Source organism: Mesoplodon bidens, assembly GCF_964165515.1.
Source record: "Mesoplodon bidens genome assembly, chromosome: 12".
Lineage (NCBI taxonomy): Eukaryota > Metazoa > Chordata > Mammalia > Artiodactyla > Ziphiidae > Mesoplodon > Mesoplodon bidens.
This window is the reverse complement of record NC_138168.1, coordinates 68,530,157-68,550,618: the sequence shown is the minus strand read 5'-3', so window position 1 is coordinate 68,550,618 and position 20,462 is coordinate 68,530,157. Positions and strand designations below refer to the sequence as shown.

The 20,462-nt window shown below is 44.1% G+C and overlaps 1 protein-coding gene across 1 annotated transcript in view; it reads right to left on the bottom strand.

Annotated features, from left to right (window-relative positions):
- The window catches only part of ARFGEF3 (ARFGEF family member 3), a gene marked incomplete at its 5' end in the record, with an annotated part of 187,936 nt that overhangs the window by 63,175 nt on the left and 104,299 nt on the right, over positions 1–20,462 (bottom strand). The window contains 4 exons of the mRNA XM_081250676.1: positions 1,194–1,359; positions 2,442–2,608; positions 12,470–13,380; positions 14,134–14,246. Coding sequence (XP_081106802.1) covers positions 1,194–1,359; positions 2,442–2,608; positions 12,470–13,380; positions 14,134–14,246 — 1,357 coding nt within the window. The remainder of the gene's footprint in view (positions 1–1,193; positions 1,360–2,441; positions 2,609–12,469; positions 13,381–14,133; positions 14,247–20,462) is intronic.

Here is a 20,462-nt window from a genome sequence, read left to right as displayed (position 1 = left end):
TCACTGTATGTCTGACTCGCTGCCTGATTTCTAAATAGTGCCTTCCCCCAAATTCCTCAGTGTTGGTCTCCACCTGTCAGTAGTTCACTCTGCCACCTTTGTAAGAGTGGCAACCACAGGCAATATAACATATCCTTTGGGACAACAGATTCTGCCCCCCAGCTGGACTGCCCCAGGTTCCTGCCAGTGTGCCCTGTCTGGTGCAAAGCCGTGTTGAGCTGTGTGAGGACATACACACCACAGAGGGGGCAGGGAAGGTGTCCATGTAGGGCCATGCTCTACTTATCGCATCAGTGGGAGCCATGAAAAGATCACTCAGATAGAAACCAGTCTGGGAACTCAGATCAAATTTATTAAGGCTCCTGATGACCAGTCCAAACTTTTGAGCACTCCCCGATCTTGACCTGACATTGTAGTTATGCCATGCAGAGCCATGAGTGGCTGCTTTTGCCAAAATGTTGCCTTATGACCACACCCCATACTTCTCTTTATGTTCTCATATGATATTTCCAATAGTTAAATAGGATTTTAAAAACTCAAGACACTAAAGAAAAGATGCTGGGCAAGCTATTTTACATTCTTTCTTTTTTTTTTTTTTTTTGGCCATGCTGTGTGGCTGGTGGGATCTTATTTCCCCGACCAGGGATTGAACCCGGGCCCCCTGCAGTGGAAGTGCAGAGTCCTAACACCGGGCAATTCCCTTGCATTCTTTTTCACTCTGGTACAGCTGGGAAGGGAAGGGAGGACCTCTGATATGGACAAGAAATGGGGATGAAGCCAAGTTTAAAATCAATCATTTTACATTACTGGCAAATTCTCAGAAGCACTGAATGATACAGGGTATCTATGAGCATGTGAGAGTTTCCAGGAATAATTCTGGGCTTTGCGCCCAGACAGTACTTCAAATCCCCAGAAGAGGTCTACAGTTTTATCCCAACAGACATAGGTGCTAAATAATTCCTAATCCAATGGGGCACAGTGAGCCTGCAGAGTCCCACGTGGAAAAAGGAAAGAAAGTTCTTATGAGGTGAACTCATGACACTTCCCTGGAACTGTCATCAACTGCCAGGGAGGCTTTGTGGGTGCTGTTTCAAAGTCTGCTTGAAACACTACTGCTTCCCTGAAAGGGGCTTTGAAGCGTGGGCCCTCCCCACCCCACCGAGTGCCATGGAGCCGTGCAAGGAGCCACTGACCAGTCAGCATGGTGATGAGGGGAAGGCTGTTGTCCTCGGGGCTGCCCCAGTAGCCGGCTTCTCCGAGCATGTTTCTGTCGAGAACCTGGTGGTAAAGTTCCTCGATCCAGGCCTGGGAGAAGACCATCAGCACCCCGCTGGTCTGGACCTGCTTCATGAACTCCTTCTGCAGAGAAGATCACACGAGAAGGTGACCAAATACGATCCCTTGCAAACAAACAGGCTCCCATGTTCCTCTGCTGCCTTTTCACGTCCCGAGTCACTGAGTCACCGCTTATGGGAAAAACACAACCTTGTCGACTGGGGGACAGAGGGTGGCGAGGGAAGCGGAAACGGCAATGGAAACGTCCCAGACTTCATGAAGGTCCTTTCATTTATGTAATCTCTTTAAGAAACGCTGTAGAAGGAGTAGGGATACTACAGTTTATACTTTTGCTCTATGACACGTGGGAGGATTAGAAAATGCACAGACGTGTTTCTCAGAGCACCTCCTTCTGACTGTCCCATCAGCAGCAGAGGTGGCATGTGCTCCCTGAAGGACATACGTGTCTCAAGAGACACTTGACTTACACTCATGAAGCCACCACTTACCCTCGGAAACATACAATTTGTCAATCATTTATCAAACAAATGATGGCTGATCCCTTAATGTTGCTCCATGGATTTAGGCTCTCCAACTGGTACCAGGGTCCGCCATGGAGGGGTGTGCTCACGCCAGGGAGCCAACCACGGAAGAATCCTCATCACTGTCATCACCTCACAGGAGGTGTTTTGTTATCGACATTAGTGAGCTTAGTTCTGGGTCCGAGTGGCTCTCGGTATACTTTCGAACTCAGTGAAGGGTTTTTGTAGCAGCATGCCTGCCTCTTCTGCAAAGGGGACCATTCTCTGCATATCTCCTGCTGTTACTTAACATGCTGATTACGTTTTTGAATATGTCTTACACATGTGTGTTTAATGCCACTGGATGAAGTTATTGGGCCACTGATAGGCAGCCCTTTCCAGGCACACGGGGTTCTTTACTCCTGGAGCTAGGTGGGTAGCTCTGCGGCTCACCGAGCGTGCAAATTGCACAACGGTTCCTGGGCATCACATCCGCCCACCCTCCACAGCCCCGCGGGCATCACCCATTCCACATCAGTGTGAGACAGAACACACCGGCCATCCCTCTCGTGGCAGTGACGCTCGGGTGCCAGCCCTGAGGCCGCTGCTGGTCCTCGGCGTGGCGGGGCGGAGACGCACACTCACCATGGTGCCTGGCACCAGGGCGGGCCGCTTCCGGTAGTAGTCGCCATGGGAGAGCTTCAGGTTGAGCAGCAAGGCGCAGTGCGCGGCCGAGTACAGGCTGTCCGCGTTCATCAGCATCTGCAAGCTCAGGCTGCCGTTCCCGTCGAATCCCGGGGAGTGCATCATGCCTGCGGGAGAGAATCCAGAGACCTCAAACACCACGCCTGGCAAGACCCGCTTAACGTCTGGTTTACCGCTTATGGAGAGCCACAAACCAATCCCAGGGAAGGAGTACATCGTAGGGCATTTCTGAAAAGCAACGACAGCCAGCAAGGAATAGCGTTCGGGCAGAGACACGCCCTGGACTGGTGGGGAAGAGCATGCACTCCGGAGTGAACCTACTTAGGAAAATCTCTTTTGTTACTCAGCAGGTGCTTTGGTAAAATCACTTAAAGTCTTCTTTACCTAGAAATAGGCAGAATAATTGATTGCCTCTGTCTCCTGCTCAAACTCTCCAAATGACTTCCCATCACAATATAAAAAAACCGGACCCCGCCCCTCCCCTCAGCCACCCCAACCTGTCTGTTGTTCCTTGACCTCACCAAGCCTGGACGTGCCTCAGGGCCTTTGCATTTTTGCCTCTCCCCAGAATGGTCTCCCAAGATCTCTGGATGACTAGCTGCCTCGATTCTTTTTTTGAAATTAATTAATTTATTAATTTATCTTATTTTTGGCTCTGTTGGGTCTTTGTTGCTGTGCGCGGGCTTTCTCTAGTTGTGGCGAGAGGGGGCTACTCTTCGTTGTGGTGTGCGGGCTTCAGTAATTGTGGCACGCGGGCTCAGTAGTTGTGGCTTGTGGGCTCTAGAGCACAGGCTCAGTAGTTGTGGCGTTGCTCCGTGGCATGTGGGATCTTCCCAGACCCAGGCTTGAACTCAGGTCCCCTGCATTGGCAGGCGGATTCTTAACCACTGCGCCACCAGGGAAGCCCTGCCTTGATTCTTTTAGGGCTCTGCCCAGGTGTCAGCTTTTCACAGACATTCCCCTTTAATTCCATCTAAAATAGCATCCCTCGTACCTACAACCACCCTCTGCAATATTCCTCCTCACCATGCATTTTTCTTCATTGCCTTAATGGCATTTATTAATATATATATATATTTGTTTATTGTCTGCCATTACTACTATTATGTAAGACCTACAAGAGAGTGGAACTTTGTTATTTGTTCACTGGAGAACCTCAGTGCCTAGAACAGTGCCTGGTACATAGTAGATCCTTTAAAATTACTTGCTGAATGAATGAATAAGAATGAATGACGGGCTTCCCTGGTGGTGCAGTGGTTGAGAGTCCGCCTGCCGATGCAGGGGACACAGGTTCGTGCCCTGGTCCGGGAAGATCCCACATGCCGCGGAGTGGCTGGGCCCGTGAGCCATGGCTGCTGAGCCTGCACGTCCAGAGCCTGTGCTCTGCAACGGAAGAGGCCACAACAGTGAGAGGCCCGCGTACCACAAAAAAAAAAAAAAAAAAAAAAGAATGAATGAAAAAGTTTGCTATGGCAACTAGATGCAATACACATTTAAGATGCTTAGTGCAGTAACTCATAAGTACAAACTTTTCTAAAAGTAATAATGTTCCTCAAAAAGCTGAACACAGAATTACCATATGACCCAGCAATTCTGCACTATTAGGAGTGTACCCAGAAGAACTGAAAACCGGAATTTGAACAGATACTTGTATGCCAGGGTTCACTGCAGCAACTAAAACAAATAATAGTGCAATAATAATAATAATAAAAAAAACCTTGGGCAATTTAAATGGGTGCATTGCATGGTATGTGAATTATATCTCAATAAAAGCTGTTACTCAATGAGGAAACAGTTTCAAAATTTATATTAAAAAAGTTATTGGTTTCCCCCCAGCTACTGTTTTGAAACATTCCTTTATATTTCATAGTATAGTTTTCACTTTGAAAGGCTCCTGTGTTTTTCATAAATTAACTGTAAAAACAAAAACCAGTGATACCTCATGCTCTAAAGATGGCCTCATTCAGCCAGAGAGAGTTGATGCCTAGGTCAAACTTTCACAGACAGCTTGGGGTGACAAAAATTACCCAAGCCTGCTTCTCCTCACCTGGTACTATGTCCGCCCCAGTGCTACACTTGTTCCTACAAACACTCTGAGGCTGGATTTAGGGAAGTAGGTGAAACAGCCCATCCTGAATATGTGCATGCAAATGACACGCACCTAAATACTCTTCAGAGCATGTCTAAAATTATCCTTTAATCAAAAATGTGCCTCTTATATGCAGTGCAAAAATTCTCAAAACTTATTGGTCAAGTAAGTGGGAAATACAAATGTCTAACTGGAATGGTTACTTATATATCTGTGAACTTCTTAATGAATATGCTGGTAAGGAGATACGGATCAGAAGAAGCTTTCAAAGCTGAAAAAACTTTAAGACCTCTGCTCTATTTGAGAACAGTGTAAACATTTTTTAGTGGGAGTAAGTATGTCTATTATCCCAACGAAACCACCAAGGCAGGCAAAGATTAGGCATTCCCTTTGCCTTCTGTATAGAGTTTGGTGAGAACTTTGCAGCTGCCTTACGAGATTCTTTTACTGAGAGTACTTTGGAATCATGGGCTGAGGGGCATTTATAAAAGGAAGGTCGGGTTGAGAGTGGGTTTTTAAATGAAATCCTTGGTCAGGACACGGGCAGTTGTGTCTTGGCCCTGATGGTCCATAGGAATACTCCACCCTCTTAAGGTCCTGGTGGGGTGGTTCCAGTTCTCTGGAGTAGATAAAGCACAGTCTCCTTCCACAGTACACAGAAAGCAGCACGCAGTGTTGCTGGGTATTTAACTACCCTGGATCACAGGTGAAAGGAATATTTGAGTCTATGAAACAGGGGGGAAAAAAAAGAATCTGCAAGTGGCTTTGGTCTTAGACATCAGTAATAATTTCTTTTAAAATTTTGAAACCAACTATTTACCTTGGAATATCTTTTGGAACCTGAGCACATGCTCAGATGCTGAAAGTGAAAAAAGCTCATGTGTCTGCTGACATGAAGACCCAAATCATTAGCAGAGGTGTGACAAAGCCCTGGAAGTCACCGCTGGTGGCTATGCCGAGTTCTGAAATAATTTGTTAGACGTGTTAGGGGCAATCTGTTGGTACTGGCATATATCTCTATGCAGATTAATTTCTTACAAAGAACTGGCAAATTTGACAATAAAACAAAAGAAGGTATAATCTATTAATTTAAGGAAGATAATTTTCTTGATTTACCAGATATAGTTCACTGGTGATATTAATAATGCAAATAACATGATCGGTGCAATTTATTAAATGCTTTCTATTTTCCAGAACCAATCTCTTCTCATATACTATTTCATGTGATATATATCAATCTATCTATCTATCTATATATATAAATTTGATATATATCAGATGCCCCACTTTATTTTACCAGTGAGGAAAGTAACTTGAAAGTGTTAAGTAATTTGCCCAAAGTTATACAGCTAGAAATTGGCAAAGGTCTTTTGGGCCCAGACTCCAGGCTTTTTGCACTCGGCCACACTGTACTTGCTCCTAATGTTGGGAAAAGATCCCAATCTATCATGTTCCTAACGGATCCTCTATTTTCATTCATCCTTCTGATTGGTCTCCTTGAAGTGTTATTGAATTTGGGGTGACAAATTATAGTAACTATGACCTTTAAGATATTCTGGCTATTTGGTTTTTTTCTACTGATCTGTAACTAAAGCTCATTCTCTCTCTATCATTAAGATGTCCTTTACTGTTAGCAACAGGAGGACGGATCACTTGCTTGACTGGTTACCAGTGCAAGACTGGATACAAGATTAGCATAAAATGACCTTGAAAAGTACCTTCCATGTCTAAGCTAATTTGATGTTTCTTTTTAAAGTAAACATTAAATACTTGATGTGAAACATTTAACAGTACTGAAGAGTATAAACAATATGAACAATAGCCCTGCTTCTCCCAAGCCCCAATGAGGCCCCTCCCAAAAAGACTCACTTCCTTCTGTGTATTACGTGGAAATACAATCACAAACGAGATCATATGACACACATTATACTGCAACTAGGTGTTTTCTAAACAATATACCTTAGACATCTCTTGATACTGGCACTTACAGATCTGCCTCATTCTTTTTTAATAACTGTGCATATACCACTGCATGATTGTATTGTGATTTATTTAATTAATGCTTTATTGGTAGACACTGATATTTTTTCAATTATGAAAAAGGATGAAATGATGAAATAACACTTCTGTAAGAATATCTGTGGGATATGTTCCTAAAAGCAGAATAAATACATATATTAAGTTTGACAGATATAGCCAAAATATCTTCCAAAGACAGGACGGGCCCGAGTCCCAGACCATCACAGAGCACTGGACGGCCTGCCTGAGACTCAATGTAGGGGGAAGTTAATGAATCTTTCTTTCTTAAGTAATCAGTTGAGTTTCCTACTCTATGCAGACAAAGCTAATCCTAACTGGTAGAGGCGAGGTTTTCTACCTATATTTTACCTTCTGTTTTCCACAATGAGGTAAATATGCATTATCACCTTTTGGGGTGTTTAAATCATGGGACCAAAACCTGAAGCTGGCAACAACATACTTGCTTTCTGGTTCTGTATTCACAAAGTCAGAGCTTCTTCCAGAGACTATGGTCGATTTCCGGAAGGTGATGGGAGGAGGAAGCAATGAGGAAGAGAAGGGAGATGCCCTGACTGGGCAGGGGATGGAGGTCTGTGGCTCCCTGCTATCTGGCAGCACCTGGAGGGTTGGCAGGACCCCGGAGGAGGACACAGGATGTGCATGGGGGCCCCCAGCCTTGCCAGAACATTCCAGGCCCCACCCTGGCAGGGAGGTAGCGAAATTACGGGACCTCCCAGAAAGGCTGTGAAGTGGGACAATGGGGGCACACTGGTAATGTGCAAGGTGAGAGGCCTCCCTATCCAGATGCCACATAAGCTCCCACTTCTAGTTTTACCCTGGCATGGGGACCTGAGGGCTAGCAAAGATCAAATGTCTGGCCAGTTAGGCAGGCTGGAGGTCTGGAGGCAGATTTGTTTTAATTTAAATAAATAGATACTTCTCGCACAATTGAGATCCACACTAGCTCTACGACCTTTTATGAAATTTGGTACTTCATAAATATCAGGTTGCTTGCAATAAGCCTCACACTTAGTCACAGTCAGTCTCAAGATCCTCACCAAACACCACCAGTCTAAGGAACAGCAATCCCAAAGCCACATGCCCGTGCCCCTCTGTCAATGGCTGGGGGAGGCTGGCTCTTGCTTTCTGGTCCCCAAGGAGCACCTTACACAGATGCCACTTTGTTCTATGCAGGATCAGATGCATTACGGCAGCTATCACAGCTCACGTCCAATACCATCTTTATAAAACCCATGTCTGTCTGAAGGTTTTCAAACTCCCCCACCAGAAGAAGCTTTAATTATTTTCGAAGAAAAAGCTCCCCTGAATCATGTGGAATTCAGGAGGCTCATTTCAACTGTATGTTAGCTGTTGGAGGACAGGAGCCCCTGAGAAATACCAAGTGAGGTTGACCTTAGCCAGGAGGGCAGACCCTGCTAACAAGTCAGGGACAAATGCTCAATGGGAGTTTTGGGGAAAATAAGGTTTGAAGCATTTGACACAGAAGTTAATAATGAGTAAAATATCTGGGTTATGACTCCAGAAAACTCTCTTCTCCCCTTCTCCTATTTTGGCTTTCATAACTTTCTCTTGGGTGAACAAAGGAAATCTGCCATCCCCTTGTCCCACAGGTACAGATGCTTCTCTTTCACTCATCTCTCATCTTGGAGGTGACATGTGCAAGGGAGGGAGAGTTCTGCCTCAGGCCAGACGTGGACCCAGCATCCAGTCGCTTCGGCTGACCCACAGCAACAGTCTGTGTGAGCCACTAAACCACTAAACCACAGTGGTAACTGAAGAGAATCAGCTTATTGGCAGCCGGACCACAAAGTGACGGGTCTGTAATTCAGATACAGAGACCCACTCCTAACTGGTAAAAGCGCTGTGGAGGTCACCAGAATCAAAAAGACAGATGACTAACAATTTGGTTAGAGACAATCACTAAAAACTGCATTTGGAAACAACCGAAAGATTTTGAAGCCTCTTTTCAAGGTATTGATTTCTACATGTAAAAATTAGTGGCACAGTATGTTGGGTCTGACGGGACATTTTACAGACCTCTAAAAGTTGAGCAGTTTGCAACATTCATGGGGCCGCATTCTGGTCCCATAAAACATTCACTAAAGTGCTGTTGTGCACGTGCTACAAATAAGTATTGATTTGAAAGACACAAAAACACAAATGTGAGGCTGTGCTTCAAATTTTGTAAAAAGACTTTGCTAGGATTATGTTTCCTGATTCTCATAGGAAATGAGGCAAGCCCTTTGGAAGTCATCTTTACCACTGTGACAACTCATTTAATCTGGAATTACTAGGAGATGTTGTTTGTAAACATGAATTTATCTGAGAGCTGAATCTTACATACTTAAATGCTGAAACTTCTGCAGCCGAGTTATTTTGTATGGATAATTTTAACTTTAAATAGAAGGGCCTAAATACAATTTTACCATTTCTTGATGACTCAAGGCCATCATTACTGCAACCAGGGGGCAGTGCTGTGATCTGATACACAGCTGTTTTGGGGGATCACTGATGGGTGCCAGACTCTCTGCCTTGGCACCAGGGACATCAAGCTGGTCAGAGCAGGCTGCCAAGCTCCTCCGTGCAAGAATGCTTCCAGCTGGGAAGAGGCAAAGGATCAGAGGCCCTACCAAACTCCTTCCAACTCAGGCTTTACCCTTGATTCTTTCAGCACATGAACTATTCATAGCTTTGGGAACCAAAAAGCAAGTTCATCAATCTATAGTCAATAAATATTTATTGAGGATAAATCATGCATATCTTGCACCCTTAGGACATAGCACAGTGAAGTTTCTCTATAAATGTTGACTGAAGAAGCATTTGTGGGGCTTCCCTGGTGGTTCAGTGGTTGAGAATCTGCCTGCCAATGCAGGGGACACGGGTTCGAGCCCTGGTCTGGGAGGATCCCACATGCCACGGAGCAACTAGGCCCGTGAGCCACAACTACTGAGCCTGCGCGTCTGGAGCCTGTGCTCCGCAACAAGAGAGGCCGCGACAGTGAGAGGCCCGCGCACTGTGATAAAGAGTGGTCCCCACTTGCCACAACTAGAGAAAGCCCTCGCACAGAAACGAAGACCCAACACAGCAAAAAAAATAAATTAATTAATAAACTCCTACCCCCAACATCTTCAAAAAAAAAAAATTTGTGTGTGCGCGTGTGTGTGTGTGTGAGAGAGAGAGAGAGAGAGAAAGAGAGAGGGAGGGAAAGAGAGAGACAAAGAGACAGAAACAAAAAAGACATACACAAAAAACATACACTGGGAATGTTCAATAAAAGAATAAAATCTAATGATGGTGGTATAAAAGATATTAGGGAGAAATACAATTTTTAAGAAGAGTATTTATACATTTTTCTAGTTTTTCAATGAAACATGATTTTTTGGTGTGTGTGTATATTCCTTCACACAAATCAAATATCCAAACTCTATTTTTATATCTAATTCCAAAAAGAAAATATTGAGAAAAAATGTTGGGTAGCCTTAAAAATTGGTATTTTCATGCCTTAAAAAGAATCACAGTGCAGTTAGGAAAGTTGAGAAATTATATGCATCTCTTCTAACCACTAGGTAGGTCAGAGAGTCACGGAGCAGCCCAGGATTAGAAGTGCCATATCTCCGCTGGTGCTTGCTGCTACAGTATTGGATCATTCTCATTTTAAAAAACGTTCTTCCTTAAATATACCTGGATCAAAGTGTTTTTCTTGTCCTTTTGACAAAGGACAATCTGATCAGCTTCTTAAAGATACCTAAGCTCCCTTTCTACAACACAGCAGTCCCTTCTACCAAGTTCCAGGAACTGGGTTAGAATTTTTTTTGTATGTGTATGTGATGTGTTAGTTGTTAGAAGACCAAAAATGGGGTAGACAAATGTAGGAAGCATCACGACAAACAAATGTTCAAGGCTCAGTGGTGGAAGAGCAAGCGGTGATCTTGGCTTTCGATGGTTCCATGTTGGTCCTCAGGGTCAGTCCTTTCTAGTCCTGAGCACAGGCCCAGGGAGGTCCATGCACCTCAATATCCTGTGGTCAAGAGACCCTTGAATTTCAGGGCAAGGCACAGTTGATCACCCTGGGGTCAGGCAATCAATTATTCCTGCCATAAATTTTTTGCACCCATTAACTGCTTTCTATCTGTAGCACTATGAGATAACAGAAAATATATACATTGGTCTCTGCCCCCAGTTCCTGGCACAGAGCTCCTAAAACTCTTGTGGTTTCCTAAGTGATAAGCACACTGGGAGCATCTCTTGTCCTCATATGTGTCTTTGATCTCATCCATGACCCAGGGCTCCTAAAACTCTTGTAAATTCCTAAGCAATAAGAACACGAAGAGCATCTTTTGTTTTAATGAGGCGACTCTGGGGGGGCTCCTGGATGATTCCTCAATGGGAGCAAAGAATTTTTGGTTCCACCCCCATCACCCCATCGTCAAGGAAGGGGAGACGGGCTGAAAATGGAGCTAATAATTGATCATGCCTGCATGAGGAAGCCTCCATAAAATCCCAATAGTAGGGGGTTCGGGAAGATTCCAGGTTGCTGGACACATCCACACCGGGAGGGTGACACACCCCAACTCCACGGGGACAGAAGCTCCTGCACTCAGGACCCTCCCAGACCTCACCCTATGTATCTCTTCATCTGGCCGTTCATCTGTATCCTTTATCATATCCTTTTGTAAACTGGTAAACCAAAGTGAGTGTTTCCCTGAGTTCTGTGAGCTATTCTAGCAAATTAAGCAAACCTAAGGAGGGGGTCATGGGAACCTCTGGTTTATAGCCAGTCCATCAGAAGCACAGGTAACTTGTGTTACCTGGGCTTGCAGCTGGTGTCTGTAGTGGGGGTAGCAGGTAGGTAGCATCAGAACTGAGTTCAACTGTAGGACACCCAGCTGGTGTCAGAGGCTTGCTTGTTGTTTTGGGGGAAAACTTCTACACATTTGATGACCAGAAGCCTCAGAAGTACAGTGTTCTGTGTGGCCCATAAAAGAGGGAAGAAACACAATAGGGAAGAAGTGTGGTTTTCCCTACATAGAAAGGAAAAAGCTGGGTTCTCCCTTTATGAGTACCTTTCAAGAAAACAGTCTTTAAATTAATTATTCCCTGTGTGAAATGCTGCTACCCTGTGTTCCTTATCTCCTTCCTCCACCAAAATCCTAGGTGACGATCTTCTTAAAAAAATAAAACTAGTATAACTTCAGTAAAACTAGTATAACTCTCTGGTATACTTCGGCCAAGATGCCCACAGCACTCCTGTTTAAATTACGGTCTGGGTCACAATGTTGACATCTGACAGACACGAAGGGTCTGAGATTGGAGAACGTGATGTTGCCATAGTATACTGGAGTATCACACACACACCGTGTGAAGTTCAGGGGAATTCAGAATACATTGGGAGGACAGCCTGCATCTGCTCCAAGACCTCATTTGAAATAATTTACATGTAATAATTTAAATAATTTACAATAAACCAGAAGTGCAGTGCTCTATGATTTTTAGACATCAAGGCGTAGAAGTATAGGAAGAATTCAGTGTTTTGAGAATCACAGATTGTCATTGTGTTTCAGTCCGTAGCCGCTTTCTAGAATGCAGTTACCCCTTACCCTTTACTCCGCACCATACATATTTGTCAACCTCACAGTGCATTCCAGCCATAGACTGCTGTGCACTTCAAACAAACCACCACCTGTAAGTTACATTCCTTCGCTCTCTTTAAATATAAGAAACCCAAAGGTTCATTGAGATGCTCTGAGCACTTCAAACTTCACGCATGCTGGCAACTGCCCCTTAAGCAAAATGTTCTGAATATTCTTGTTGACTATGTAGCAAAAAATGATTCACAAACCTGAGCAGAAGGTAGAGGCAAAGTTCTGGAGGGCCGAGTCCACCTCGTCCACGCTGGGCAGGGCCAGGAGGCGCGGCAGGAGGCTCTCCAGGGACTGCACGAACAGCCGGGCGCTGTGCTGATCGGCTTCCTGGTTCTTCAGTAGTTTGAGAGACAGAGCCGCAGTCCGCAGGGACCTGTGGCCCAGGCAGTCCCGAGGGGTCTGCTCCTCGTCAACCAGAGAACAGTTGTCGGACCCAATGTCCGACACGTCGGACCTCCCCGAGTCCTTTTCTGCTGCCATCGAGTACTGGTCACAGGAATCAAATTCTGTCCTAGAGAGGTCTTGGTCGTCTACGCTGAAATTGCTCTCACTGTATCTGGATCCGTAGGACCTCATCCTGCAGTCAACGGACAGGAAGTTAGTTATATCGGGGTAGGCAACCATGTGGCTCCTTTGAACCACATCTGGCTGGTCCACGGCTTCTGGTTCTGACGCTTTACTCAGAGTCTCCTTGCCCTCCTGGACGGCTGGCGACTTGAGGCCATTCTTGTGGTTTTCGGAGTGGTCCTCGGGTGTGGTCTGACCCAACTCTCCCTCCAAAGTGGTTTGACCCGTGTCCGTGGTAACGCTGATGCTGATGTCAGGGCTCCGCTCGTTCCCCGACTCCCAGGGCGTGTGTTCCGAGGACAGGACTCGCCGCTGCCAGCGGAAGTCAGCCTCATTGATCTCCATGGAGTCTCGGCTTGACTCGGCCCCGTCCTTCAGCTCCTCCAGGCGCAGAAGCAGCAGCTGGACCTGACTTTCGCTCAAGCCCTTGCCCTGGCTGAGCTCTTCTAAGGCCCCAAGCAAGGTGCAGACGCAGGACACGGCAGCATAGCAGGCTTCGATGCCACCCTTGATGCACGCCTCGGTCATGCCATCCATGATGCTGAAAGTGTTCAAAGGAGAAGACGGCATCAATACACGAAACATAGAAAAATGCTCCAAAATGAGTAAGAATTGTTAGACTGGTGAACAGTCTAGTATTCAAAACAGATGCTGTAATTTACACGAAATCTGGGCAAAAAAATAAAATGAACAATAAGTGAAACAAACATGCTCAGGCTGGAAAGTGGCCCACCTTGAATCACACTCTCTCAGTTGGCTGGTTTATTTGAGTACAAATAAAGATTGTGGATGGGAATTTATAATCTTCACAAGGACAGACACAGAATCATCTCACTTTTGTATTATGTTCAGTTTTCCAAAGAGAAAACATTTATAATGGCTATAGGATAATATGGACCTTCCTCTATAAAAGAACTGTATTTCTGAAGAGATGCATGTGACTACAACTATTACAAATCAGATAATATTCCATTTCCTAGAGGGGCTATGTGTAAAGGAATCATATAGTTACAGTGTTGTAAATCAAAAAGTTTTCCCCTAAAATAACCCCAATGAAGAATTTTTGGACATTTCATCTGGTACACTTTTTTCTTGAAGTCAATAAAAATATGGAAAGTTATATGATTATAATAAATTGAGATAAGACTTCTCCTATGGCCTGCAGGTACATTATTAGTCCCATTTCATATAATATGGATTCAAACAATTTCAGGGATTTGGAAACAACGTTAAGGATATTCAGAGAAGCAGTCTTCACCAATCAATACAGACCCAAAATGAGAATGTATCTTACAGTTTGAGAAGATCCAGATGAGACTTTCTTTTTGAAATTGATCTTTTTTTGGATTCGGGTTCAGTGGAGCTGGGTCCTGCCAAATCACAGAGACGCTGTGGGCTCCCAAGTAGCTTTAAGAATACGGAAAAAAGAATAACAGAAAAGGGAAGATCATAAAAAAGCAAAAGAACCGTGAGATCAAATAAACATGTACATTCTCTATTGCATGATACAGTCTAAGGAGAAACACAACTATTTGGAATTCAAATCTTAATAAATCTGACCTACGTGTTCTTGACTTGGAATGCACATTGGGTTCCTGGCTCCCCAGTTCAGGACTGGCTTAGACAAAGAGTATCCCCTGAGGGATTGTTTCAAAATTTTTTATAGCACAGAACCAAAAAGCACCTGCATCTATGTTCTTTAGTAAGACTGGCCTGTAATTTAACTTTCTGATCCTCTTCCTGTCTTATTTTGCTATCAAATTGGCTAGCTTCAAAAACTGGGTGGAGAAACCAGTTCCCTTTCTATTCCCTGGAAAAGTTCATGTATTATTAGAACTAACCCATTCCTTGAATGTTGGTATAACTTGTTTCTAAAGCTGTATGGGGCCACTAATTTTTTTTTCTTAATGGAAAGATTTTAACTACTGATTCAATTTCTTTAAAGATGATAGGACTACTTAGGTCCTCAATTTCTCCTTGAACCAATTTTTTTTAAAGGTTGTATTATTTCCTAGGGATTTATCTATTTTATCTAAGTTTTCAAATTTACTGGCCTAAAGGTGCCTTACTATCTTCCTTAATTTCTTTAATATTTGCAACATCTATGGTTATATGCTTTTTTCCCCCATTCTTATTTGTATTTATTTGTTTTTACCTATTCTAGAATTTTCAATTGCTTTTGCCAGGAGCTCTTCGATTTCTTTAGTCTTTTCAGAGTCCTGGTGTTTTTCACTTTATTAATTCACTATATTACATTTGCTTTTTATCACATCAGTACTTACTGCTTTTATGCTTATTTTTCCTCCTTTCTACTTTTTTGAATTTAATCTGCTCTTCTTTTCCAAACTACCTAAGTTGGAGAATTAGAACATTAAATTTAGGCTTTCTGTTTTTTGATGTAAGTCATTGAAACTATAAATATCCTTCTATGCACTGTTTTGGCTGTATCTCACAAGTCTTCACGTATAGAATTTTCATAATTTTTCAGTCCACACTAATCTTTATTTCCATATGGTAGGCGTCTGTACAGAAAATTTCAATTTGAGACCAAGAAAGATTAAGTATATTGAAGCAGATATCCTACTGCTATGTCCGTTATTTTCAAAGTGACTTATATTTGCAAGAAAATGTATATCAAGTAGAAAAAGTTACATGTTTTTCTCTTTCCATATTTCTTTCTTCTGCCAGAAATTGGGAACTTCTGCTCTCTTGGAGGCACAGAGATGAAACTTCCACTTTTTTTCTTTGACATCAAAAAAGGAGTGATAATGCCAGAGGTCAAGGCAGTCTCTCTCTTTCTCTCCCCCTCTCCCCCTCTGCCTGCATGCCAGGCCTGCAGCCAAGTGAAGTGGCTACACCTCTCGGCCTCTAGCTGTCCCATCTCTTGTTAGAAGGACAAGTACATTTCAGGGCCACAGGAGTGGGAAATCTCACTTTCTCTTGGGATCCCACTACATTCCCTAATCCAACTTTACCAGTAATAAATTAGATGACACATTTTAATTCTCACATTAATCTTGTGTTTATTTTTCAGGTGCTTCAGAACCTGGAGCGAAAGGAGACTGAGTGGTTAGGCTTCTGGAGTACTCTCAACAAATACTTAAAGAAAAGCAAGTCATGTTTAACCTCATCTTCTTCCGGTGGAAATGAGGAAGGTGGTGCCAGGGGCTAGGGTGTCACAGGTCTGATAAAGACTAGGGCTTCCTTCTGAAGCCGAAACGTGGGAGAGAGAAAAGGAAGCAAGGTGTTCTTTTTGATGATGGAATGTTTTGGGGGGGAAAGTAGAAGCAAAAAAGAAAATGTACTTTGAAAAGCAAAATGTCCTGTATGCCTTTGATTAATAGGCACGGAACACACATGGTGGAGTGACAAATTAGAGAGAGAACGGAAATAAAACACGGGGCGTTCAAACTCCAAAAGGGTAAACAAACATCCTGGGCGCCCAGTGGTTTTCTCTGTGTGCATAAGCCCTGCACATTTTGGTTTCTAGGCTACCAACCTTCCCAAACTATTGGTATTGCCACAGTAAGTGGAGGCAATGCTTCTGAGAACAACCTGTCCCACGTGAGTCTGCCATGCTCCATGGGGCAGCACGGCCTGGATGTGACCCCCTGGTGTCAGTTCCAGCCTCACCCTGCAAACTGACCTTGGGAAGCTAGCAAATCTATGAAAAGGGGAAACCACAACTAATTTCCTCTGCAGTACTAAAGAAGTTGTTATTGAAAGTACACTGAGAACTACACACCTTGTAGGCAAAGTATTTACTTAGCATTCAGCTATCAAGTGGCTCTACCGTAGGCAATAATCACGCCAGTGCCTGTCAACTCTGAGGGGGAAAGAAGGGATGCTGCTGCTTCAAAACACCCTCTTGGCAGATATTTTGTCTTCGGGTTTCTCCATCATTCAGTTAAAATGTACACTTATTCTCATTCAAACACTGTAGTGTTAGGTACCAGGGGAACACACAAAAACAATGTATACAAAACTAAATTTAGGGAGACAAGAAGCTTGTTCCACATTGTACTGTGAAGCAGTCAGTGTGATGAGACATATAATCAATTGCTAAATGGTGGGATGGGATTTACAGAAGAGCGAAATCAATGGCCTGAGGAAGCAGAGCCATAAAGAAAGAGGATTTTAACAGAGAGGCAGCTGTAATTAGAACATCTGGGTTTATGTTTTAGTCATACTGCTCACAAGGACTCTGGGCAAGTAAACCTCTCCTCACGTGGCCTCAGTTTCCCCATCTGGAAAATGGGCGTAATATTATATCCCTAAAGGAGTTTGTAAATAAGCTAATATGAAGTGCCAGCAGTGTCTGCCTAGCTTATTGTGACCAACCACTTAACTGGGTGAAGTGGAAGTGTGGCCAATGGGCACAGAACAGGGGGAGCTACAACAGAAGCAGGAAAGCAGAAATTGAACAAAGCAGGGCCAGTTAGATGGAATGAGGGTCCATCCTGGGAAATGACAGGACATGAGAATGATGCCGGATCTGGAAACTGGGCAGAGTATTTCAAGTTTGATGGGAGAGGCAACAGGCACCATTAAAGAGTGGAAAATTAACAGTGGCGATTTACAAACGTAAGTCCAGGAAAATAAAAGGAAGAAAAAAAAGACAGGCAGGAATCAAGGAAACCAGGTCGAATGGTGCACTGCTTCAGGCAAGAGGTGATGAGGACCAGCTGTTTTCAGCCTCTGTATGTTTTTCTCTTCCTCAGGGAAGCAATAAGTTAACCAGATATTTGTTTATCACTTTAAAGACTCACAAAGTACTTACACAAACTTTACTGCATTTTGAACTGGCAAACTTTGGAATACTGCCACTATGTACAGATAATAAAATGGTAAGTTCAGAGTTAAATGATTTAGCTACTATAACCTAGCTGATAAAGTGGCAGAGAGAGGATTCATACCTTGACTCAGACCCAGGTTCATTAAAGGGGTAGCTGAACCAGTGCTAGGAGAGGAGTCGCTAGAATCATCTGCATTGTAACATGAAAATCAAGTCCAATGAGAAGTGTGTGTAGGGAAGACCATAGGCTTAGGGTCAGATGGAGACCTGCACTCTTTCTCTTTCTTTTGACCCTGGGCAAATCATTTGACCCCTTGAAGTCTCAGTTTCTTTGTGGAAGGGCAAACTCCTTTTCCTTGGCTTCATTTTTCTATGGACTGGAACATCCAGGGAAATAAAATTCTGGGTATTCTCCCTTTCTCTCACTTTTTCCAAGTGGAGGAAGAGTGGCTGATCTGACTGGTGAATTTAGAAGACATGAACATGTGCGGTGGCCCCTCCCACTCCCCTCTTCCTGGAGATCGCCTATTCAAAGAAAGCCCACCCCTGCTCCTCCAGGCTACAAGTTTCATAGGGGCGGGGCAGGTCCCTGGAGGAGGGCTGTCTGGGTGGTGCCACAGTCATCCAGTCTCATTGGACTCCAAAGCTGTATTGTGTTCACCAACCTAGCAGTGATCAGATATCAAAACTGACCCTTTGATCTCACTGCCTGAAGCTCTGTTGGAGAAAAGTAATGTTTGTCATTGGTATACCAGCAGACAAAATTATTCTGAATATTAAAGATAATGTGTGTGAAATGTCTGGCATAAAGTAGGTAAGAAAAGATGGTCATTATTACTGTGGGCTCATAGATTTTCTTAATCAGTAATTAAACCTGGATTGCTCCTTCATTTCTGGAAACACTGGGCAAGAACTTTCCATTATTGATTAGAGTCAAATATCATGAAAACAACATCAGAAAGCAATTCAAAATAAGCTTTTTAGAAACTGGTGAGTAGCAAATATTGCTCAGGGGAATTTGGGGGATTTTTTTGGTGTTAGGTACCAAAAACCAGTGTGATTTGACCTTCATGAACAAGTTCACAGGTACAAAAATGTTGAGCACTTTCCTCTTTGGTTGAGAAGAAAGCAAAAGAATCCTTGTTTGAAGTATCTTCAAAATAACTCCAATTCCTCCTCAAAACCATGAAGTAGCACACTGGGACAGCTATTCTAAGCTGGACGACATTTGTCTCATGATGTATGGGAGAAAGGAGGTATAAGAATAAATGGAGAACAGGATCCCTTTTAGCAATCAGAGATGGGTAAAGCTCTTTTTGGGGTATTGAACAAGCTGAGTATAAAGTCATTTTGAAATCCAATTCTGGCAAAAGTGAATAAACATATACATCTGTGGGGGGCGCCGGAGTTAGGAGAAAAAGCTACAAAGATAAAGCACACCAGCAATGGTATACTGATGCCCTATAATCAAAGTCTACATTTTTTTTTTTTTTTTTTTTTTTTGCGGTACGTGGGCCTCTCACTGCTGTGGCCTCTCCTGCTGCAGAGCACAGGCTCCGGACACACAGGCTCAGCGGCCATGGCTCAAGGGACCAGCCGCTCCGCAGCATGTGGGATCTTCCTGGACCGGGGCATGAACCCGCGTCCTCTGCATCAGCAGGTGGACTCTCAACCACTGCACCACCAGGGAAGCCCAAAGTCTACATTTTTGTCAGCACTTAAAAATTGATAAGAATCTATACACTGACTGGTTCAAGATGGCAGAGCAGAAGGACATGCTCTCACTCCCTCTTGCGACAACACTGGAATCACAAATAACTGCCGAACAATCATCGACAGGAAGACACTGGAACACACCAAGACTGATACCCCACATCCAAAGACAAAGGAGAAGCCACAGGGAGACGGTAGGAGGCGTGCAATCACAATAAAATCAAATGCCATAACTGCTGGGTGGGTGACTCACAAACTGGAGAACAATTATACCACAGAAGTCCACCCACTGGAGTGAAAATTCTGAACCCCACGTAAGGCTTCCGAACCTGGGGGTCTGGCAATGGGAGGAGGAATTCCTAGAGAATCACACTTTGAAGGCTAGCGGGATTTGATTGCAGGACTTTGACAGGACTGTGGGAAACAGAGACTCCACTCTTGGAAGGCACACACAAAGTAGTGTGTGCGTCAGGACCTGGGGAAGGAGTAGTGACCCCAGGGGAGACTGAACCAGACCTACCTGCTAGTGTTGGAGGGTCTCCTGCAGAGGCAGGGGGTGGCTGTGGCTCACCGTGGGGACAAGGACATTGGCAGGAGAAGTTCTGGGAAGTACTCCTTGGCGTGAGCCCTCCCAGAGTCCACCATTAGCCCCACCAAAGAGCCCAGGTAAGCTCCAGTGTTGGGTTGCCTCAGGCCAAACAACCAACAGGGAGGGAACCCAGCTCCACCCATCAGCAGTCAAGGGGATTAAACTTTTACTGAGCTCTGCCCACCAGAGCAACAGTCAGCTCTACCCACCACCAGTCCCTCCCATCAGGAAACCTACATAAGCCTCTTAGATAGCCTCATCCAACAGAGGGCAGACAGCAGAAGCAACAAGAACTACAATCCTGCAGCCTGTGGAACAAAAACCACATTCACAGAAAGATAGACAAGATGAAAAGGCAGAGGGCTATGTACCAGATGAAGGAAAAAGATAAAACCCCAGAAAAACAACTAAATGAAGTGGAGATAGGTAACCTTCCAGAAAAAGAATTCAGAATAATGATAGTGAAGATGATCCAGGACCTTGGAAAAAGAATGGAGGCAAAGATCGAGAAGATGCAAACATGCTT